Raw genomic sequence first — 25,254 nt, 5'->3', positions numbered from 1 at the left:
TTGTTGTGAATCAAAAAAAAAAAAAAAAAAATATATAAAGTGATTGTTGTGAATCAAAAAAAAAAAAAAAAAAAAAATATAAAGAGATTTTTATCTTGTTGTGAATCAAAAAAAACCCAAAAAATATATAAAGAGATTTTTATCTTGTTGTGAATCAAAAAAAAAAAAAAATATATATAAAGTGATTGTTGTGAATCAAAAAAACCAAAAAAAAATATATAAAGAGATTTTGATATCTTCAAAAATTTGTTTAAAAAATGTACAAATCACAAATTGGTAAGAAGATTGTTAAAATAAATAAAATAATCGTAAAAAATAAAGTGTGTGGTGTTTTGATTAAAGAACCTGTAACTTTACATGTGTTTACTTTGTGTGTTACCTGGGAAATGGTTGTGAGTTGGCAAGGAAAATACACTTGACACTACATGTAGTACATTATGTAAAATGATGAGGCAACTTCAAAAAACACAAGCGACCAAATTTCAATTTTTGGGTACACTGATTTATAATGTGATAAAACAAAGCTAAGCCAAATTGGCTTGTGAGGGAATGGCCCCCCTACCCATAAAATACTCCATATATTGGTCACGGACTGCACGGCCACTTTGGGGGGGCAAGCCAGTACGGGCAGGTTCCAGGCCCGGCAAGATTTGCTCGGGATTGTTAAGTCCAGCCTCAGGCCCAACCATGGCCATATAGTTTGTGGAATTTCGTCTCAAAAAATTATGTAAAATGCAGCATGCAAATACGATATAGTTCCATTTGTACTCCGCCATATGGATCGAGGTTAGGAACAGGCGGAACCGGCTGGCCATTATCCCGAAGGCATTCTCCACCACCCTCCGGGCTCTGGCCAGCCGGTAATTAAAAACACTCCTCTCTGGGGTGAGGGTGCGCTGGGGGAATGGCCTCATTAGATGGGGTCCCAGGCCAAAAGCTTCATCAGCCAAGAAGACGAAGGGGAGTCCTTCCACGTTGTCCGCATCCGGTGGCAATGCAAGATCTTCGTCTTGGAGTCGTTCCCCGAACTCAGTCTGCCTGAAAGCTCCCCCATCCGACATCCGGCCGTTCTTGCCCACATCAACGTACAGAAATTCGTACTGTGCTGACACCACCGCCATCAGCACAATACTGTTGAACCCCTTATAATTGTAGAACTCAGAACCAGAACGGGGTGGAGGCACGATGCGGACGTGCTTTCCGTCGATGGCTCCCCCGCAGTTGGGGAAGTTCCAACGCGTCTCAAACTCCGCTGCCACAGTCTGCCATTCCTGTGGCGTGGACGGAAGCTGTGTAATAGAAAAATAAAATATTTTAAAAATATTTGGAACATAACATTGCAAGCACGTTAGACAAAGACATCATAATTATTCTAACTTTTAAATTAAAAGAGCTTTTTACAACTAAAATATAATGCACAATTAGCACTTACATCACCCCCTCTGATGGATCAATGATCAAATTTGGGAGATAAAAAAAAAAAAAAAAAAAAAAAAAATAATTATTCCTAAACTCCCAAACTCATCTAGCCCTCTCCAAAATGACTATTAAAGTCTAGGTTCACCAATATTTGTTCAACTTTTTCTGGGTGAACCTACACTTTAATACACATTTTGGAGAGGGCTAGATGAGTTTGGGAGTTCCTTTTTTTTTTTCCACCATGAAACTCCCAAACTCATCTAGCCCTCTCCAAAATGACTATTAAAGTCTAGGTTCACCAATATTTGTTCAACTTTTTCTGGGTGAACCTACACTTTAATACACATTTTGGAGAGGGCTAGATGAGTTTGGGAGTTCCTTTTTTTTTTTTCCACCATGAAACTCCCAAACTCATCTAGCCCTCTCCAAAATGACTATTAAAGTCTAGGTTCACCAATATTTGTTCAACTTTTTCTGGGTGAACCTACACTTTAATACACATTTTGGAGAGGGCTAGATGAGTTTGGGAGTTCCTTTTTTTTTTTCCACCATGAAACTCCCAAACTCATCTAGCCCTCTCCAAAATGACTATTAAAGTCTAGGTTCACCAATATTTGTTCAACTTTTTCTGGGTGAACCTACACTTTAATACACATTTTGGAGAGGGCTAGATGAGTTTGGGAGTTCCTTTTTTTTTTTCCACCATGAAACTCCCAAACTCATCTAGCCCTCTCCAAAATGACTATTAAAGTCTAGGTTCACCAATATTTGTTCAACTTTTTCTGGGTGAACCTACACTTTTATACACATTTTGGAGGTGGGGGGGGAACATTACAATAACACAATACATTGTAAAGTGACTAGGCTAGGTGTGTTAGGGCCCAGGATAGCATGCTGGGGAGGTAAGTGAAGGGAAATAGGCATGTGGGCCTTAAAAAGGGACATCAATAAGAGCTTAGAGCATGCATGGGGGCAAAGGGGACATTCACAGTACATTACAAGCATGGTAAGTAGGGAGGAAGGGAATAATTACAATACATTAGCATACATTAAAAACATTACATGTGATCTTAAAGGAGAAAACTTACCCTCATATAGTCATCCTGCAGAACCTGGATGATGGCAGAACAGGTATCTGGGATTATGAGGCCCAGAGCCTGGGGGGAGATGCCCGTCGAGAACTTTAAGTCCTGCAAGCTTCTCCCAGTTGCCAGATACCGTAAGGTGGCAACTAGCCTCTGTTCAGCGCTGATGGCTTCCCGCATAACAGTGTCCTGCCTGGTAATATAAGGCGACACCAAAGCCAACAGCTGCTGAAAGACAGGATCAGACATCCTCAGAAAATTCCTGTAATCTACAGGATTATTTTCCTGGATCTCCCGCAGCAGAGGCATATGACAGAATTGGTTCCTACGGAGCAACCAATTCTTGGTCCATGAACTCCTCCTCACCCTGTTCATGGCTGGGTCTAGGTCTAAAGCAACAAGACCTGAACCATACATTTGCATAGCACGAAGTCGCCTACGACGATCAGGTGCCTGCAACATGGCTAGAAACGACCGTGTAATCAGACCGCACAATCAGACCGCACTGAAGAACAGCAAGTGCTAGGAAGAACGCACTGAAAATCTTAAACGAGCGCACAGAACCGCAATGTAAAACAATACGACCTGACCGCACGTCCCGATAAACAAGCTACGATCCCACAAGCACAAACTGAACGGCAGAAAACGATATGAAAGCACGACGAATGAAAAACGCGAATCGTCACTCACCAAACTTTTACTAACACGCGGAAACACGATATCAGCAAAAGCAGCCCCAAGGGTGGCGCCAAAGAATTCAAACCTCCCATTTATAGTGCCGTCGTACGTGGTGAGCGTCACCACGCTGGAGAACGAGTAAATTGTTGTCTATTACGTGTGTACGCACAGCAAGCCCGTCGAGCCTCGGAACAAGTCCAACAAGGAACTCGACGAGGAACTCGATGTGTTTCGCCCGTCGAGTTTCTCGGTCGTGTGTACGAGGCCATAGAGTTGGGCTTTATGGCAAAGTGCCCAGAAGAAAGCCATCACTTTCAGCAAAAAACAAAATGGCAAGTTTATAGTTTGCGAAAAGGCATGTAGGAGACTCCCAAAATATATGGAAGAAGGTGCTCTGGGCTGATAAGACTAAAATTTAACTTTTCTGCCCAAAAAGAAAACGCTATGTCTGGTGCAAACCCAACATATCCCATCACCCAAAGAACACCATCCCAACAGTGAAACATGGTGGTGGCAGCATCATGCTGTGGGGATGTTTTCCCAGTCAGGACTGGGAAACTGGTCAGAGTTGAGGGAACGATAGATGGTGCTAAATACAGGGATATTCTTGAGCAAAACCTGTACCACTCTGTGTGTGATTTGAGGCTCGGACAGAGGTTCCCCTTCCAGCAGGACAATGATCCCAAACACACTTCTAAAGCAACACTCGAGTGGTTTAAGGGGAAACATGTATATGTGTTGGAGTGGCCTAGTCAAAGCCCAGACCTCAATCCAATAGAAAATCTGTGGTCAGACTTAAAGATTGCTGTTCACAAGCACAAACCGTCCAACTTGAAGGACCTGGAGCAGTTTTGCAAGGAGGAATGGGGAAAAATCCCAGTGGTAAGATGTGGAAAGTTCATAGAGACTTATTCAAAGCGAATTGGAGCTGTTATAGCTGCAAAATGTGTCTCTACAAAGTATTGACTTTAGGGGGGTGAATAGTTATGCACATTGACTTTTTTTCCGTTAGTTTGTCTATTTGTTGTTTGCTTCACAATAAAAAAAAAACATCTTCAAAGTTGTGGGCATGTTCTGTAAATTAAATGATACAAATCCTCAAACAATCCATGTAATCTAGGTTGTGAGGCAACAAAACACGAAAAATTACAAGGGGTGAATACTTTTGCAAGGCACTGTAATCTTTGTAAAATGTTTGCCCCCTTTCCATTCCTCTCCACCTGAGCACGCCTTGTGAAAAACATTAGTTATGTTGCATATTATTGTTCTTTTGGCTACAGCTGAGAATGGGGAAAGTGACACGGTAGATGGCACTTCATAAGCAACATTTGTTGCGCACATATTAAAAATGGAAAAACTCACATAAATTCTCTCTTCGCCTCATCATTCAGCATACTGGGGCTATAATAGAGATCTGTTGTAACTATCCAGAAAATATCATGGCAATTTATTTTTTTAACACATGCACAGATGTTTTATTGAGAATGCCAAGCTACATTCATGAACACGCTTTAGGTAAGAACAGACACATCTAACTAAGAAAAAACTGTCTGCACAGGAGACACTAAAGCCATAATGTGGTTTTGGCAGAGGAAAAAAATTAAAAAGCATTTTCAATTTTACAGAACAGTCAGAACATCTTTTCTAATCCATTTGCAGCTCTTTTGCACCTGGTGGTTTCTTGTCTCTTGTGCTGCCAATTGTCGTAGAATATGTCCGAACAACAAAAACAGTTGATAGCAATATTCTTTCCTTTTCATAATTAAATGGCATCAACTGATGACTAACAATCCTTCAAAGGCAAGCTGCGCACTGAGAAACAAAGCTTCTCCATAGGAATGTGTTTTATTATGGCTAAGCGGCAGGTGAAAAGACAACAAGATTTCAAATGTATATATATATATATTTATCAATCTATTAACCTCCTATTGTTCTCTAGAAGAAATACATCAACTTTAAAGGTAGTAGTAGTAGTTGTAATAAGGCCTCATGTACACAAACGCTTAGCAGAATCCTGTATGCTGAAGCATAAAATCACCTGAATTTTCTGCCACCTGGGGAGCTAGCAGCTCCCCAGCAGTGTACAGCTACCAATGCAAGTAAATGGCTTTGGATTATGATAACACACGATTTGTAAAAATAAAATAAATAGGTATGAGTCGGACACCCCCCTGTTCGGTTTGCAGCAGAAAATGCGAACAGGCAAAAAATTTGTTCGAACACGCGAACACTGTTAAAGTCTATGGGACACGAACATGAAAAATCAAAAGTGCTAATTTTAAAGGCTAATATGCTAGTTATTTTCATAAAAAGTGTTTGGGGACCTGGGTCCTGCCCCAGGGGACATGTATCAATGCAAATCTTTTTTTTTTAAACGGACGTTTTTTTGGGAACAGTGATTTTAATAATGCTTAAAGTGAGACAACAAATGTGAAATATTCCTTTACATTTCGTACCTGGGGGGTGTCTATAGTATGCCTGTAAAATAGCACATGTTTCCTGTGCTTAGAAAAGTCCTTGCACAAAATGAAATTTCTAAAGGAAAAAAGTAATTTAAAACAGCATAGGTTCCTCCCTTAGTCCATTACCAGGCCCTTTGGGTCTGGTATGAATATTAAGGGGAGCACCAAACCAAAATTAAAAACATAGGGCCAGATTCACAAAGAATTGCCCTGGCGCAGCGTATCAGAGATACGCTACGCCGCCGTATCTTACCTGGCTCTAAGTCGAATCCAGGAAGATTTTGCGCCGTAAGTTATGGCGGCGTAGTGTATTTCTCGGCGCGTATTTCAAATTGGGCGGGTAGGGGGCGTGAATCATTTAAATGAAGCGCGCCCCCGCGCCGATTGAAATGCGCATGCTCCGTTTCGAAATTTCGAAATTTCCCGCCGTGCTTTGCGCGAAATGACGTCGCACCGACGTCACTTTTTTAACTTAGACATGAGTTACGTCCTTTCCTATTCACGGACGACTTACACAAAAAAAAAAAATCAAAATTTGACGCGGGAACGACGGCCATACTTTAACATGGCTATCTATCTATACGCCACGAAATAGCAGCTTTAACTATACGTCGGGAAAAGCTGACTAGCGACGACGTAAGAGAATGCGACGGCCGCGCGTACCTTCGTGGATCGACGGAAAAGGCTAATTAGCATACCCAACGCGGAAAACTACGCAAACTCCACCCAGCGGGCGCCTACGATCCAAAGGCGTAGGAAGCCGTACACCTGTCGGATCGAAGCCAGAAGCCGTCGTATCTTGGTTTGAGGACGCAGCAAATTTGAAAGTATGCCGGTGTATCAGTAGATACGCCGGCGTACTTCTTCTGTGAATCTGGCCCATAGTGTGGGGGCCCCCCGAAATTCCATATTAGGCCCTTCAGGTATGGTATAGGTTTTAAGGGGAAACCCTGTGCCATTTAAAAAAAATGGCATGGGGTTCCCCCCAAAAATCCATACCAGACCCTTCAGGTTGTGGTTGTGGGGGTCTGCGGGCGGGGGGGCTTCTAGGAATATGGAAGCCCCCTTTAAAAAAAGGGAACTCCAGATCCCACCCCCCCATGTGAATTTGTGAAAGGCCCTCATCTATAAAAGAGCTGTCAACCCGGCAGAGCGTCATTCGGCTGGGCGCCTCCTATGAGGCAGTATGAGGCAGTATTGTTCTTGGCGACGTTCTTTGTTTTTTCGTATCGCTCGAGAGAGGATTATATCGTTGGAACCTTTTTTTTATTTCCTACTTTTTTCTTTTTAATAAAGGACTTGTCCCAAACTGTCTCCTGTGGTTTTTAACATTTTGACACTTTGTTTGTGAAATGGTAGGGATACAATGTACCCCATTACCAATTTAAATAGGGGGGGCGGGATCTGGAGTTCCCCTTTGTTAAAGGGGGCTTCCAGATTCCGATAAGCCCCCCACCTGCAAACCCCCACAACCACCGGGCAAGGGTTGTGGGGATGAGGCCCTTGTCCCTATCAGCATGGGGACATCCTCCCCATGTTGAGGGCATGTGGCCTGCTACGGTTCAGGAGGGGGGCGCTCTCTCTTCCCCCCCTCTTTTCCTGTGGCCTGCCAGGTTGAGTGCTCAGATAAGGGTCTAATATGGATTTTTGTGAGGAACCCCACATAATTTTATTTTTTTTGGTGCAGGGTTACCCTTAAAATCCATACCAGACCTGAAGGGCCTGATATGAAATTTGGGGGGACCCCCACACTTTTTTTTTATTATTTTGGTTCAGGGTTCCCCTTAATATTCATACCAGACCCAAAGGGCATGGTAATGGACTAAGGGGGGAACTCATGCTGTTTTTTATCTGTATGGCCGGGACCCGGCAATTCATTATAGCCGTGAGTAGTTTTATATTACTTTTTTTCCTTTAGAAATTTCATTTTGTGCAGGGACTGTTATAAACACGGGAAACATGTGCTACTTTACAGGCATACTATAGACACCCCCCAGGTATGAAATTTAAAGGAATATTTCACTTTTATTGTTTCACTTTAACTATTAAAATCACTGCTCCCGAAAAAACGTATGTTTTTAAAACTTTTTTTGCATTGAAACATGTCCCCTGGGGGGGGACCCAGGTCCCTAAACACAAACACATATTAATCTTTAAAATTATCTCTTTTGATTTCTCCCATAGACTTTTAAAGGGTGTTCCGCAGCTTTTTTGAATTTGCCACGAACACCCCAAATTGTTCGCTGTTCTGCGAACGGGCGAACAGCCAGTGTTCGAGTCAAACTCATGTTCGACTCGAACATAAAGCTCATTCCTAAAAATAAACAGTAGTGCTACCTCCAGGGGGACTGCTGGTTAAGATAGGCCCTGTGTTCTCTGCTACAACCTTACTAGTGCCTTAGCCCTATTGGCACACCAGGTTACTGGATAAGGGAGTACACACATACAGAAACTCCTAACCCCCAACACTCCGGCTATCTTAAGTGAGACAATGGAGCCATGGATGAAGTTATTGGGGATTACTAGAAGAGATGTTTCATATTTGAAAGCAAGACAAGAACATTTACACAATTCAGCACACTGTGAAGATAATGTTTAGGAGAGAGAGAAACCAAAGGAAACCCATAGGCATATATGTTATAATAGCCCAAATTAGTATAAACTGTAGCAATACCATCCAGAGTACCATATGGGCAATGAGGAAATCTTACTTAATGATGAGACTATATTGCCCTGGGGTCCTGATGGTGGCTGTGTTAAGCCTAGACTTATCGCAAAGGCACAACTTGCATGAACAGCATAAACTAACTAAAAGAACTGGCAAAAGGGCCAGTCTCTAGCTGGACCTTCAGCTGGCGAACATTGGGCCCCTGTAGATGAACATTGGTGAACTAGAGGTGACTTTATAGCCTGAAGGCAGTGAAGATGCAGTTACAATTGAACAGAGCTAAATTTGTCAGCCTGGTGTGCATGGTATCTATTATGTAGCTGCCCCATGATGTCAGAAAATGCAAAGTGAAATCAAGCAAAAAATACTCAGCAAGAGGGATCTGAGTAAAGGAGGGGAAGAGTGAGAGGTGGTAAGGCTTCAGTAGTATGTCTGGTATCAAGAGTAGGTGGTCCAGTGGCCCATTTAGCAACTCCTCATAAGGTTACAAATTCTTGTGGTTTCTGATGGCAGAGGCTTGATTGACAGTTCAGAAGATCTTGAGGGTAGACAGGTCTCTCAGAGAAAGACAAGGTGGCAGGTTTTGTGAATGCAGCAATCCCTGTGAACTTTACAACGAACGATGCTGACTTCTATAACTTGGACCTACTCCAAGGTCTTCTCATGTGACTCACACCAACTGGTCTAATTTGCTTAGTTCTCCGCAGCACCAAGAAATCGGTCATTTCCCAGACAAAGAATTTAAAGTACCCTTGGCTTCCTGCCATACAGGCCATTGAAGTTTGTACTTGAAAAGGGCAGCATCTCATTAGTATGGCTGCTGTCTCAAACTACATCTCCCAGAGCTCCAGGCATTCTATATTACAGTCTTTAAGCTTGGAATTATTTGACTTTTCCACTGCTGGCTGGAGGTAAAGAAGCAACAGCACAACAACTTCAACGGGACAGCTGCATTTTGGAGCAAGGTCTTTAAATTGACTGCGGTAGTCTGACTACAAAAATAAAACATAAAATAACATGTGAATAAAAAGCAGCTACCTAAAACTTCAACTGACATAAATCAAAACACTATGTATTAGAGTAGCACTTGTTAAAGCGGAGGTTCACCCAAAAAAAAATTTTTTTAACATTACATTCAGCCGAGTTGTCCTAATGACAATCGGCTGTTTTTGTTTTTTTCCGTACATACCGTATTTTCACCGCCGCTTCCGGGTATGTCTTCTGTGGGACTGGGCGTTCCAAATTGATTGACAGGCTTCCGACCGTCGCATACTGCGCGTCACGAGTTGCCGAAAGAAGCCGAACGTCGGTGCGCAGGTGCCGTATAGAGCCGCACCGATGGTCGGAAGCCTGTCAATCAATTAGGAACACCCAGTCCCGCAGAAGACATACCCGGAAGCGGCGGTGAAAATACGGTATGTACGAAAAAAAAAAAGAAGCCGATTGTCTTTAGGACAACTCGGCTGAATGTAATGTTAAAAAATTATTTTTGGGTGAACCCCCGCTTTAAGCCCTGTACACATGATCGTTTTGTCTGATGAAAACGGACCGTTTCCATTGGTGAAAAAAAATAGAACATGTTTTAAAATTTTCCTATGGATAAAAAACTGATAGAAAAAAACGATTGTTTGTGTGGAACTCCATCGGAGAAAAATCCACGCATTCTCAGAATCAAGTCGATGCTTGCTCGGAAGCATTGAACTTCATTTTTCTCAGCATGTCGTAGTGTTTTACGTCACCGCGTTGGACACGGTCGGATTTTTGACTGATGGTGTGTAGGCAAGACTGATGAAAGTCAGCTTCATCGGATATCCGACAAAAAAATCCATCGGATTAGATTCCATCAGATATCCGATCGTGTGTACAGGGCATAACTGTCAATCCAAAATGCTGAATATAAATAAAAAAATAAAAGTGTTCAACTATGATGAAATGTAGAGACTTGCTTATTGAAATAACAATCATCATTATGACATCACCTCATGGAAAAACACTCACCAAATATTGCCTTCCAGATCATCGTCCAAACCAATCAAGCTGATCATATACATTTCCATGATGTTTCTGGTTCAAAGCTTGAAAATATTTCAAGCACACAGGAATCTGAATCCTGCCAATGTAAATGTTTGTGAGCATGTGGCCTTAGGCTTTCGAGTTGTATTAATAAACTTAATTTTGACAACAATTTGAGATTATTCTTAGACCATTCAGATCTAAACAATCTTTGAAATTTCTTTCAAATTGAGCATATCTTTTGCACTATATATTTGATGATAATTCTAAAAGCCTCTGTGTTACTAACAATAAAACGTCTAACACATAGCACAAAATGGTGCAATGGATACTGTCAGATTAGCATGTACCACCTAAAAGGGCCTAAGTATGTTAAACACAGCCTGTGCAGCCAGCCATATTGTAACAAAAATCCTAGAGAAAAATGGTTACACAGAGCACGGAGGCAGGGAATCTTTACCATTGCAAGTTTAATTTGTAAACAGTTTTGCAAACTTGCTTGAAGTGTCGCTGAAGTCAACAGATGGTAAATCATATTATTCAATTCTGTTCATTTGTAGGGCTGATAAGCAAGCAGTTGTCGAGCAAACGATACAGGAAGTCAAGCACTGACATTAGGGACATGTATCAATGCCAATAAAAATATGGTCTCTCTCTCCCTACTAAGAATTTTCATCTGTTCCTAACTAATCAAAAACTCACTATTATACAAGATTTATATAGCACCAACAGTTTGAGCAGTTCTGTACAACATAAGGGGGGCAGTACAATTACAATACAACTCAAGGTTAGGTGGGCCCTGCTTGAGATACAAAAGATAATCATTTTTTGTGGATAAGTTGATGGAGAAAGTAAAAGTTCAGTTATTAGGCAGAGGTAGGCTTGCTCGAAGAGATGAGTTTTCAGGGATTACTTAAAGATGGACAGAGTAGGAAATAGAAAGACATATTGGGATAGGGAGTTCTAGAGGATAGGAGGGTCTTTGATGAAGTCCTGGATGTGAGCATGGGAGGAGAAAACAATGGAGCTAGAGAGAATAAGGTCTTGGGAGGAGAGGAGAGGACAGTTTGGGGGAAAATTTGAAACTTGATTGGTGATGTAGCTTGGCTAGCACAGAGCTCTGAATGTCTTTGTATGTTGTTTTTAGTTTTTTGAATTGTATTAATTGGGTAATCAGAAGCCAGTAGTGGGGTTGGTAGAATGGGGTGGAGGACAATGAATAGCTGGTAAGGTATATCTGGCTGCAGTGATCATGATAGACTGCAGGAGGGATAGCCTGTGTAGAAGTAGGCTAATGAGAAGTATGTTTCAATAGTCAAGGTGAGAGATAACAAGTAAATTGGTTACAGTGGAACCTTGGATTATGAGCATAATCCATTCTAGGAAAATGCTCGTAATCCAAAGCACTCGCATATCAAAGCAAGTTTCCCCATAAAAGTCAATGGAAACTAAAAAAAATAGTTCCTCATTGACTTCAATGGCGTGCAATACTGCATTTGACCAGAGGTGGGGGGCGCCGAAGAGCCTCGGAAACTCTCGGCAAGGCCCAAGGACAGCTCGACCAAACTCAGAAAACCTTGTAAAGGCTTTTTTCAAAGCATTTCCGAACGGCTACAATCGGCTCCGGTGCCCCCCACCTCAGGCCAACGCGGTAGTGCACACTGCTGTGGCTTGAATCCTGCTCATTTTGCGAGACAAAACTCACAGTCAGGATTAAAAAAAAACAGTGCTTGTATTGCGAAATGCTCGTTAACTTCTTTACTCGCAATCCGAGGTTCCATTGTATTAGCTTGGTGGTTTTGTTGGTTAACAAGGGATGTATTATTGAAATGTTATGAAGGTTAAGTCTGCAGATTGGATTTTGCCGGCGTTTCGGCGGCACTGCCTATTGATTTCAATGGGCAGGGGCGCTTTAAGAGCAGTGTATTCACTGCTCCGACAGGCGCCTCAAAGATGCTACTAGCACGATTATTCTTACCGTCCTGCCAGCGCACCGAGCTTTCACACCGAAGTGAATGAAGCCACTCTTTCAGGGCGCTTTGCAGGCGCTATTTTTAGCATTATAGCGCCTGCAAAGCACCTAAGTGTAAAAGGGGTCTTATAGGTAGTTTTTTTATATACTGTATGGAGGAAAACCTGCAAATTTTTCGGCCAAAGTTTAGCAATTTGCAAAGTTCACAGAACTCTATGGTAGCAGTAAACCTGAATCTAAACTTTACTCTCTAGCAGGAGATTGGAAAATAGGAGTTCAGCAGAGGGAAGTGTAGTAGTCCCCCTGATATGAGACTTTGATGATGGTACCTGAGCATGATAGAAGGTTTGAAAATAAGATATGAATATCATATACTAGAGGTTGAACAACATACTGTAGGTACCCTGAAAATGTGCCTTTGCCTCCATGATACTCAAAGTGTTAAAGAAAAAAATGTGTTTGAACATAAACCACCAGGTTTTACTCCTACTATTTTCCCACCAGTGTTGTCTCTTTGATAGACATATTGCAATGAGAGTTTTGTATTCCGTTCTTTTATTTTTCTCATCACCAATTCTGTGTATAACTACAGCTCTATAATTTTTTATTTCTGCCACAACACATTCTACTTTCGCTGTCACTTTTTATCTGCAATATTTTGTTATCTTTTTTTTCATCCATACAATTCTATTGCAAAAGTTTTGTTCTTTAAAGGAATATCAAATAAATCATAAACCCTGAAAAAATATTCTTCTAAAACAGTTTATCACAGCTAGGCCTTAGATATTTACAAATTATGACAAAAAGGTTTTGCAATCTCTTCTAAGAAAATACAATGCATTATTACATTTGCTGCCTTATCTAAACAATTCCTGGCTCATGGTGCTTTTGTTTCTAGTTTTTATTTTTCCTGTAATAACAGAAAAGGGAAAACATTGGTGGTAATAATTTCGATTTTGATTTAAAATAGTTTATTTGTCTTTCTTTGTGCCTCTGAGAATTAATAGTGTGTGCTGTACTAGCAAATGATCATACATCACTACTGTATCGGCATTTTGAATTATATTCATAGAAGGAAAGCAAGTGAAAGTTGCTTTATATGCTCTTGATGTAATATCAAAGTTGTTTTCTTTGTACTGTAATCAGATACGCTATCAACAGTAATAGGGGAAACAATGAAGATTACATAAATACTTCAAAACATGTTAGAACAAAAGCATCAGAATTATTGAAGAACATTGTTTCAGGTAAAGCTAAATACAGGCTAAAAGTATGACAACCTCATGTCTATAGGAGCAGAAGGATGCAGTGGGTTGACCACACTTGGACAAAATAAAATTAGACAGGTATGAAAACTTGATTGACTGTTGTTTTTCCACTCTGACATGGTAAAAATATATAGGCCTAGATTCAGGTACGGCCAATCTACATTGCGTGGGCGTAGCGTACCGCATTTACGCTACGCCGCCGCAACTTAGAGAGGCAAGTGCTGTATTCACAAAGCACTTGCCTCCTAAGTTACGGCGGCGTAGCGTAAATGGGCTGGAGTAAGCATGCGTAATTCAAAGTAGGCTGTAGGGGGTGTGTTGTATTTAAATGAGGCTTGACCCCATGTAGATGCATGGCTGAACGGCGCATGCGCGCATGCTCAGTATCACGTCGTATTTACGCCCAAAAATAAGTCGGCTCAATGCCTGTGACGTGAACATAATTTACGCACAGCCCTATTCGCGTACGACTTACGCAAACGATGTAAAAAGATACGCTTGTTCCGACGTCCATACTTTGCATGGGATGCGCCACCTAGAGACCAGCTTTATCTTTACGCCGGCATATCTCTAATGTAAACGGCGTAACTAATTGCGACGGGTGCACGTACGTTCGTGAATCGGCATATCTAGTCATTTGCATATTCTACACCAAACTCAACCGAAGCGCCACCTAGCGGCCAGCGTAAATATGCACCCTAAGATACGACGGCGTAGGAGACTTACGCCGATCGTATCTTAGCCTAATTTAAGCGTATCTGGTTTCCAGAATACGCTTAAATTTACGACGGCGCAGATTCGGACTTACGATGGCGTATCTACTGATAAGCCAACGTAAGTCTCTGAGAATCTGGCTAATAGTGCTCAGAAACCTGATCATACAGTGCCTTGAAAAAGTGTTCCTACCCCTTGAGATGGTCCACATTTTGTCATGTTACAATCAAAAACGTACATTTATTTTATTGGGATTTTATGTGATAGACCAACACAAAGTGGCACATAACTGTGAAGTGGAAGGTAAATGATAAATGCTTTTCAGAATTTATTTTACAAATAAATATGTGAAAAGTGTGGCAAGCATTTGAATTCAGCCCCCTTTACTCTGATACCCCTAACTAACATCTAGTGGAACCAATTGCCTTCAGAAGTCACCTAATTTGTAAACTTGTGTGTAATTTAATATCAGTATAAATACAGCTGTTCTGTGAAGCCATCATAGGTTTGTTAGAGAACCTTAGTGAACAAACAGCATCACTAAGGCCATGAAACACACCAGACAGGTCAGGGATAAAGTTGTGGAGAAGGTTAAAGCAGGGTTAGGTTATTAAAAAAACAAGCTTTGGACATCTCACAGAGCACTTGTTAGTCCATCATTCAAAAATGGAAAAAGAGTATGGCACAACTGCAAACCTACCAAGACATGGCTGCCCACTCAACAGAACAGCGGGCTGGCCACCTGCTAGTAATTGAGCTAACACACGAAGATAGCGGGCGGCCAGCGCTGAAGGAGAAGGCACCGGGGTGTGCCGAGTCAACATCGGAGAGCGGAGAAGATAGGAGAAGACCCCCAGAGCGGAGAAGACCCCCCCGGAGAGCGGAGAAGATAGGAGAAGACCCCCAGAGCGGAGAAGACCCCCCCGAAGAGCGGAGAAGACCCCCCCGAAGAGCGGAGAAGACCCCCAAGAGTGGAGACGACCCCCCCGGAGAGCGGAAGAAGAAGCCCCCCCTGCTAAAAGTGCTAAATAAGACAGGGGGGTCCCCCGGAGCAGACTAATAAATTATTTTAAAAACCCTGTGTCGTGTATTTATTAACTTTAACACTTTGCCTCCAGGTGAATGGGTAGGGGTACGATGTACCCCATATCCATTCACTTAGGGTGGGGGGCCGGTATCTGGGGGCCCCCTTATTTGAGGGGGCTCCCAGATTCCGATAAGCCCCCCGCCCGCAGACCCCGACAACCAACGGCCAAGGTTGTCGGGAAGAGGCCCTGGGCCATATTCTGGTACATTGTAGGCGGGTGGCGCGTAAGCCATTTACACTACGCCGCCCCAACCTACAGGAGCAAGTGCTGTATTCCCCAAACACTTGCTCCGTAGTTTGGGGCGGCGTAGTGTATTTGGCCCGGGGTATCCCCGCGTAAATCCAAGGGGGCGGCTTCTATTTAAATTAAGCACGCCCCCGATTCTAACGAACTGCGCATGAGCCGGGCTTAAAATAGCCCAGTGCGCATGCTCCAGTTCTCGGCGTAAAACGTCAATGACGCCGACGTGTGCGTCATTGACGTAAAGTCGTATTCAAGAATGACTTAGTAAAACGACGTACCCGACGGGAAAACACGATGCGGGCCCGATGCCATACTTAACATGGCCTACGTGGGAATGGTGTAAGGTTACCCCTCATATAGCAGGGGTAACCTTACGCCTACGCAAACGACGTAAGCGACTGTTACGCGACGCAAATTCGTTCGGGAATCGGCGTATCAGGCTCATTTGCATAAACAAATGAGACCTGAACGTAAACGCCACCTAGCGGCCGGCGGAGTAATTACATTTAAGATCCGACAGTGTAAGTGACTTACACATGTGGGATCTTCAGCGTATCTATGCGAAAATTATTCTAAGAATCACTCGCATAGATACACTGGCCAAAAAAGAGTGATACGATGGAGTATCCTGAGATACTCCATCGTAACTTTACTCAGAATATGGCCCCCTGTCCTTATCAACATGGGGACAGGGTGCTCTGGAGTGGGGGGGGCCCTGAAGTGCACCCCCCTGCCCCAGAGTACCCAACCCCCCCATGTTGAGGGCATGCGGCCTGGTACGGCTCAGGAGGGGGGGCGCTCGCTCGTCCCCACTCCTTTCCTGGCCGGTCGGGTAGCGTGCTTTGGATACAGGTCTGGTATGGATTGCAGGGGGACCCCCTACGTTGTTTTTTCGGCGTAGGGGGGTCTCCTTACAACCCATACCATAACTAAGGGCCTAGAATTGCTCCTGGGGGGGGGGGAACCAATGTCGGTTTTTTATTTAAAAATTGGCGTGGAGTTCTCCCTCAGCAATGCATACCAAATGCCGCACCTAGAATTGGCGGGAATCCAAGTCGGATCTCCCGTCGCTTCTATGACGGCTTTGTCTCCATCGCGGCAAGCCAGCTCGGCGCTGGCTCCCGCGATCGATGGGGCTCGTAGGTGGTCAATCTCGCCGAGAAAGGGAGCAAGATTGACACAATATCGCGGTCACCCACTATAGCCTTTCTAGTCAATGCTTATGATAAAATACCTAACCTCCAAGCCTACACACTGTTCAGCATGTTCAGGCCAAATTACAGATAGCAATAAGCAACTATTAGAAAATCTGCCCGGCTATCAATGTAAGTGAACTGAATGCATTCGCTATTGAATGCATAGTAGGCAGAAACCTCCAGCACCCCTGAGATCAAGTGGGGATCTTTCTTATAAAGAGTTAGTTCACCTTTACAAAAAAAACTACCAATGCAAGTAAGGGGTGTCTGTAGATAAAAACAAACTGAGCCACCGTACCTAAGCTAACTAACCATATATACCGAACGGCAATACATGCCACAAACCCAAGTTCCAAGACCAAAGGGGTATCCATCCTCATATCCAAACACGCTGACTTTCAGCTATTAGACTCCCTAGTGGACCCAAAAGGCAGATACATTGTTGCCCAAAGCATTTTGGCATCTAAACCTATCACACTAGCTAATGTTTACAGCCCTAATACACACCAAGGGCCAGATTCAGGTAGATCAGCGGATCTTTAGATCCGCGTGATCTATCTGATTTAAGATACGCTGCCGCAAGTTTGAGAGGCAAGTGGGTAATTCACAAACCACTTACCTCCAAACTTGCGGCGGCGTCTCGCAAATCCCCCGGCGGAATTCAAATTCCGCGGCTAAGGGGAGTGTACTATTTAAATCAGGCGCGTTCCCGCGCCAATTTAAATGAGCATGCGCCGTCCGCGAAATTTCCCGGCGTGCATTGCTCCCACTGACGTCACTAGGACGTCAGTGGTTTCGACGTGAGCGTAACTTGCGACGCGTGGGTTTCTGAATCGGCGTACGCAAACGACGTAAAAAATTTCTTAATCGACGCGGGAACGACGGCTATACTTAACATTGGCTGCGCCTCATAGAAGCAGGGGTAAGTATACGCTGGGAAAACCGCTACGGAAACGTCGTAAGAAACTGCGTCGGGTCCGCGTACGTTCGTGAATTCGCGTATCTCACTGATTTACATATTATTCAGTGTAAATCAGCGGGAACGCCCCCCGCGCCATTTTCAAATTGAAAATAAGATCCAATGGTGTAACACAGTTACACCTGTCGGATCGTAGCCATATCTATGCGTAACTGATTCTATGAATCAGGCGCATAGATACGACCAGTGTAAGTCAGAGATACGACGGTGTATCAGGAGATACACCGTCGTATCTCTCTGTGAATCTGGCCCCAAGTCTCCTTTTTTAGGAAGACATATGACTTAATCTCTTCATTCCAGGAGGGTATGGTTCCGTTAGGCGGAGACTTTAATGTCCCACTAAATCCGGCAGTGAACGCTTCTTCAGGTACCACTGCGCTTCATAAATCAAATTACAACTACAGGGCCTATCGTTGCACGACACCTGGCGTACCATGTTCCCAACCAACAAAGATTACACCTTCTACTCACCACCACACCAAAAATACTCTAGAATAGATTATTTCTCCTCACTCAAACAGACCTCTCACTCCTCACACAAGCCTCAATAGAACCAATGTTCCCATCCAACCACCATCCATTTCCGATAACCTAAATCTTGGTCAGCCACAATACAGCAGATACACTCCCAAATCCAACTATACTTCATGGAGAACTCAGAACCTCAGATGTTACACCCATCTCGATATGGGAAGCCCACAAATGTTTTATAAAGGGGGGAACTTATATCCCTAGCAACAAAAGCAAAGAAGACACAACAGGAAAGGATCAAATCACTGATCAATAAAATCAAACGTTTTGAACCCTCTCATAAACAATCATCCTCACAAGCTACACTTCAGGACTTAACGTACACAGACGCCACACTGCTAGAGATAACCTGATGAAGTCACGTGATTGCTGACAAAACATGTAGAGGCATAGAGGCAACCGGAAGTGACACAGACAAGCTTGGTGCTCGTGGATACACATATTTTGTTTACTGTTTGAATGTGAGTACCTTGTATACTTTTTATGCAATAAACGCAATTGTACTTAAAACATACTACACTATCCTGGGATTCCTTTTACCTTCCCTGCTATCATATATGCACAGCATCCGGAGACCCCTTACATCACAGACGTAACAGCCGCTCCCCACAACCAGGGACTACATCCAGGGATTACCCAACGCACCATCCAGGCAGGCTGCATTACGCTGGATACACTCAGGCTTTTCTTATATGCTGTAACCTCACAGCAGTAAGGTAAGGGGCCATACATTCACCTTATTAGAAGGCACTGAAGAAGCCATCACCTTGCACACATCACTTTTTATGTGCGATTGCACATTTTTGGGCTTTTTATTTTATTTTTGCATCACACTTTGGAATTTACCACATTCACCTAATGCACCTTTGCATTTAATTTCATGCTTGTTTACATATTTCACAGCAGATGTGATTGTTTCAGATCAGATGTTATTTGCGCTTGTACTATTTGAAGTTTTTTTTCATGATTCTTTCACATTGTGTTACATACCTCTTCAGCATTTGAGGTTTATTTGGACACTATATTGTTTGGCACGTTATTTAGTTTGCCACTTGCACAATATCTTTCACTTTGCACCTATTATCATTGCTTTTATGCTTGTGCGTTTTTATACCCATTGCTTTTATGCGTTTTTATACTTTTGCATATCATTTTATCAACAGCTCTACTTTTTATATTCAAGAGATAACACCACGCACACGTTAAACCTACATCATTGGCTTACTTCATCTAAGACTCAGGGTTTCTTTCTTTCCCTTGATGCAGAGGTGTTACACAGAGTGGCCTGAGATTACATGCAAGAGGTACTTAAAGGAATCGGCCTCCAACCTCTCATGTATTGTATGCCCACATAATGGCATTATATTCCATCCTCTCAGCGAGGGTGAAAGTGAATGGTCACCTGTCGAACGCCTTTACCATAGGCAATGGGACACGCCAAGGGTTCCCTCTATCCCCCCTTATCTTTGCTCTGTCACTAGAGATCCTCTTAAATAAACTGAGAGCAAAGTCAGACATTAAGGGTATCACCGTAGCGAACAGAGACTTCAAAGTCGCGGATTTCGCTGGCAATATTCTCCTTTCGCTACAATCACCCAGAGTATCCTTACCTAACTTACTGAAAGATATAAAGCAATTTGGAGACCTATCAAATTTCAAAGTCAACTATTCCAAATAACATGCCCTGAATGTCTCACTCCCCCAATAAGAAGTAAACTCATTGCCAGGAATCCTTTCCATTCTTATGGAAAAAGGACTCCATTCCCTACCTCGGCATCAAAATGACAAGGAGAATGTACGATCTTTATCACCATAATTTCCTATCAACACTCACTAAGATCCAATCGGATCTTAAGGATTGGGCCAACCTCCACGTATCCTGGTTTGGACTCTCAGCCCTAATAAGAATCATGCAGACAATCCCAATTCACCTTCCCCCCACCTTTTTTGACTCATACCTTATGAGTCGTTAATAATGTGCATGTTTCATCATACTATTTCGTCATGGATACTATTTCAAATGATATGCTGATTGTACTGTATTGTAAACACTACTTCACTATTTCCAATAAAATGTTTTTGTCGGAAAAAAAAAACAGCAGCTCTGACTGAAGTTGAATAATGCTTTTGTCATAGGTGTAGACCATTTACCTACCTCCTAAAGCCTGACTGGAATGCCCCCAGGACATTTTTATCTACAGACGTCTTTTATCTGCATAGGCAGTTTTTTTGCGAACTAACCATTTAACACTGTAGAGCGTACAAAACATTCAGCATGTTGGATTCTGACTGTCCTAAAGCTCACTGTACTAGGCTATATGAAATCAAATGAGAGACAATGTATGAGCCTTGACTGCAAGACCTGATGACCTCCACTTTCCATTGCTGATAAGCTGTGGCAGAGGTAAGCAAATGTTTCTAATTTTTTTAACATATTGATCTAAAACTTAGTTGTTATCATAAGAAGAAAGTATAGTAGAGATGTAACATACATGTATTTCTTGTTTCGTGTTATTACTAGGGTTGTCCCGATACCACTTTTTAAAGACAAGTACAAGTACCGATACTTTTTTTTCTAGTACTCGCCAACACCGATTACCGATACTATGTCATGTGACAGTGGCACTAATATGCTGCACTGATGATGCGTGGACTGTGTCAGTAGTTTTTTTTTTTACAATTGAATTTTTTACAATTAATTAATTTTAATATATATATTTTTTACAATGCTTTTTTTTTATGGGGGGGGGGGGGTGGCGAGAGGACTGTATCGTCGTGGTTTTTATTTTTTAATATTTTCACAATTTAACATTTTCAATATTTATGTATTACAATTTTTTTTTGCCCTGTTGGGGGTGGATTTGGTGAGATATCAGGGGTCTTAACAGACCCCTGACATCTCCATTTTGAGACAGGGAAAAGGACTGAGGAAAGAGATTGCCCAGTCCCTTTCTCTGCAGCCTCAGCTGCACTGAAGATGAATGGATGGGAGATAGCGACTCCTCTCCATTCATAAACTGAAGCAGTGCATTCGGAAAAGGAAGGACCTGGTAAATTACATATTTACCGACTCCTTCTTCCGCTCTCCATCCTGACAGATAGAGGACAGAGGGGGCAGAGGACCACGGAGGGGAACCGAGAAGCATGGGGTGGTATTGAGGAGAACAGTGGGGGACCGAGGAGCACAGAAGAGGACTGGATGAGCACGGAGGGGGACTGAGGAGCACGGAGGGGACTGGAGTAGGATATGGTGGACAGTCAGGGGTGATTGGTGCAGCACTGGGAAGGAGTTACCATCACCGATCTCACTGGGTAGATTTCAATAAAGCAGCTGAAAGCCGCAGGAGGTAGAGGAGGAGAAGCGGCTGTCAGCTGCTTTATTGAAATGCATACAGTGATATCAGTGATTGTAAGTCCTCCCCAGTGCCACACCGATCACCCCTGACTATCCAGGTATCGGATTATGCATCGGAGCATTTGCCCGAGTACAAGTACTTGGGCAAATGTATTGGTATCAGTGCAACCCCAGTTATTAGTACCCTAAAGCCTAGTACAAACACACCACTAGTTTTAATTTCACTCAACCCAGAGGTTGAATGAAAAACAACCTCACAGCTCAGGTCAGAGCTGCTGTACTAACAAACCACTGTTAGTACTGTGATCTCCCCTGCTGTGCTATTGTGTTCAGACAGAAGGACGACCCACACGCGGGAACACTATTGTCAGCTGCTGGTTTTCCAACATGCTCATCCTACAGAAGCTGACCGAACACACAGGCCGAAAGTCAATAAACAATATTACATTACCTGTAATTTTACTAATTTTGAAGGGTTAGTTTACCTTTACCTACTTTTCTCAACAACCACAAGTATTGGGCAGTTGTGCCGGCGTGGTTGTGAGCATGTGCATAGGGGTGCTGTGCATGCGTCCACGGCGCATGCGCCGTTCATGATACGCTGGGCGTAAAACACTGCACCACGCTCGGACCATCATTTGCATGGGGTCACACCCACTTCCACCTACACCGGCCTGCGCCTTCAAAACCTACACCACGCAGACGCAGCGTTGGGAGCAAGAGCTTGCTGAATGCGGTGCTTGCCTCTCCACGCTGCGTCGGCGTGGCGTAAGGCGTTTGCGCTACGGCGGCGTAATGTGTGCCCATACTCTGTGAATCTGGGCCTATATATTTATATTTATATTTATATTTATATATATATATATATATATATATATATATATATATATATATATATATATATATATATATATATATATATATATATATATATATATATATATATATATATATATGCTGTTCAGATGGAGATGTTGGAGATATTGATCTATTTATTGTAGGACTCCTGCTTACATTTCCTGCCACTAACTATGGCAAGTTAATGAATCCCAGTAAAGGACAAAACATGTGCCTTCTCTAAAGCTAATGAGCAAAGGTATATCAATTCAGAATTACAATTATTTCATAAGAAAGGATAGAGACTTAATGAGCTACGAGAGGAGTTTATACTAGCATGCTGATAGTTACCACAAATAACATATCTTGAAAATATGTTGGGTTAGTGTAAAAAGATAATACACACAAGTGATTACAATTGTGTAACCAGATAAAAAGTAAGCAATAGGAATATGAGATTAAAGAAGGCAGAAGCAACTTTTAAAGGAAATATAACATTGTTTCGTAACTCTAAAAATCTGTCATTGGGTTTATGATTTCTTGTAAGTGATGGATTTGAGTCCCTTAGAAAGTGCAAAAAGGTACCTACAATCTACACCTTTCATACACAATGCATTTAGTCCTTTTTTGATAATTAAAAAAAAAAATATATATATATATAGATAGATAGTATTGGGACGCCTGCCTTTACAAACACATGAACTTTAATGGCATTCCAGTCTTAGTCTGTAGGGTTAAATATTGAGTTGGCCCCCCATTTGCAGCTATAACAGCTGGAGGGAGCTGGGCCATCCTCTGCTGCTGGACGACCCACGCCATCCAGGTAACATCCTCTTCCTGAGTCTAACCCCCTGCCAAGCCATGTAACATCTGGTCTTGAGGTCGTTGAGGAGGAGCAGGTGGACATCCTTTAGGAGGAGTGTGTATATCTTGAAGAGAATTCCATCTTGGCCGGTCCCTCCGAGACGGTGGCCCCCCTGACCCCCTCAAGGGCTACCCCATCCAGGGGAACCCCCTCAAGGTCTACCCCGTCCAGGGGAACCCCCTCAAGGGCTACCCCATCCAGGGGAACCCCCTCAAGGGCTACCCCGTCCAGGGGAACCCCCTCAAGGGCTACTTCTCCTAGGAAGGCTCTGGGCAAGACTAGGGGTGTAGTCGGATCCCTCCAAGAAGGGCTTGAGAGGGAACAGACCCGCCAGACGCGCCACATGGCAGATATTGCCTGCGACCTGGACCGAGTGGCTGACAGCCTGGCCTCCTTTGTTGGGTCCTCAGCAAAGAGCCAGGCTGAGTGCACAGTGGCTGTTCAGGGCACCGCAGCCACTATGCAGCAGTGCCTCACCCAACAGGCTGCACCCTGGCCATATCGGACTGCCTGCAGAAGGGGAATGCGAACTGCGCAGCCATGGCCACATGCCTCTGCGACCAAACCCAGACCCTCGATGCCATGCATCACCACATGGTAGCAGGGGGTCCCTCAACATCTGTGGACCAGGGATCTAGGGGCGTGCAGGCCACCCAGGACCGGCACACCGCGGCTATTTTGGAGCTGCAGGCCACAGCAACAGGGATCCTGGTGGAGGTGAAGAGCCTGTGGGAGATTGTGCAGGCCAACACTGCCGCCATGCAGACGGAGGGTTGCCAGAACAGGCGCCTACAGTGCCAGACCAACGCCCGGCAGCTGCAGATGCAGGCAGAGACCAATAGCGTGCTAACACGCATTGCCGTTGCCTTGGAGGGGATGCAAGCAACATCTGCCATCAGCTCCAGGAGCGACAGCCCAAGGGATGAACCTCCTCGTGATGCCCCACCCCGCCACCCGAGTCGTCACTACGACAATTGAGGAGCCAAACCCTTGGCACGAGGCCTGGCCCACGAGAGGGCAAATGACTATCCTCTGGACGAGTGCAGCTCAGAGTATGAACTTTATTTTTGTTTTGTGTGACGTGCACAGATGTATGTGCCATCCTCCTGTAAGGGCATGCCATGTCGGACAATGGCATGATCCCTTTTTTTTTTTTGTCACTGCACACGGTCAGGAGTGCAGAAGTGGTGACTGGACACCAGTTTGCAGGGGCAGGGTTTGCCCGGTGATGCTACAGTGTGACTGGTGTGTGAGTGTGTGTATGTGTGTGTGATATTCCTGCAAGCAAGGCGTGTCACCTTGGATCGTCAGGGAGAGGTTATCCCCACGACCGTGTGAATGTGGTATGAATGGAAAGCAACATCATTGGGGCCTTGGCGTGGCGTTGCTGCTCACAAGTCCCACGCAGTGGACTTGGGCTAAACCAATGTGAGGTGGATGTGGTGTGTGTGAGCTAGGGACCACAGTGGTGTGCATGCATGCATTGTCCGGGTGCCATGATGAATGTGTGTGTTTAATGTGCAAAGATGCGTTCCACTAGGCAACTCCTGACTGCTGTTCCTTCAGCAGACGGGTCAGCCTCGGGCAGGGGGGGACTGTGTGGTTTGGGGGTCAGGTCATCACATATGTCAATCTCCAGGCCCTTTCATATGGCGTAGTTGTGCAGCACGCAACATGCACCGATGATACACCTCTGATTCCCCCATGCCAAAGACGTTCATGCACGTTCGGTATATCCTCTCCTGTGCCCTCCTCCGTGCCTGTGGACGCAGTAGTGCTATGACCATGGATGCCCCTGGCATGTTGGCATACAGATGTGTTGTCCTGCAAGTGTGGTTGCTCAGCTCGTCCGTAACAGTGCTGCTGCAGCTGCTCTCCAGC

The 25,254-nt window shown here is 43.7% G+C and overlaps 1 protein-coding gene across 1 annotated transcript; it reads right to left on the bottom strand.

Moving 5' to 3' along the window:
• Positions 1 to 484: 484 nt before the first annotated feature.
• Positions 485 to 2,966, bottom strand: LOC120928352 (putative nuclease HARBI1). The gene is made up of 3 exons (XM_040339449.1): positions 2,871 to 2,966; positions 2,508 to 2,732; positions 485 to 1,289 (listed from the first exon to the last, which is right to left on the bottom strand). Exons 1-3 carry the CDS (start codon positions 2,964 to 2,966, stop codon positions 525 to 527), a joined length of 1,086 nt encoding a protein of 361 aa, XP_040195383.1. The 3' UTR covers positions 485 to 524.
• Positions 2,967 to 25,254: the final 22,288 nt, after the last annotated feature.

The sequence above is a fragment of the Rana temporaria genome, chromosome 2 (assembly GCF_905171775.1).
Source record: "Rana temporaria chromosome 2, aRanTem1.1, whole genome shotgun sequence".
Lineage (NCBI taxonomy): Eukaryota > Metazoa > Chordata > Amphibia > Anura > Ranidae > Rana > Rana temporaria.
This window is presented reverse-complemented; position numbering and strand designations above follow the sequence as displayed.

What these genes read in the sequence shown, in the direction of transcription:
- LOC120928352 (XM_040339449.1), bottom strand. Translation starts at nt 2,966, where the DNA reads ATGTTGCAGGCACCTGATCGTCGTAGGCGACTTCGTGCTATGCAAATG. An exon ending in TAGACCCAGCCATGAACAGG is followed by an intron (nt 2,733 to 2,870) that starts GTGAGGAGGAGT and finishes CCTGTCTTTCAG; the next exon opens with CAGCTGTTGGCTTTGGTGTC. An exon ending in TGCAGGATGACTATATGAGG is followed by an intron (nt 1,290 to 2,507) that starts GTAAGTTTTCTC and finishes TCTATTACACAG; the next exon opens with CTTCCGTCCACGCCACAGGA.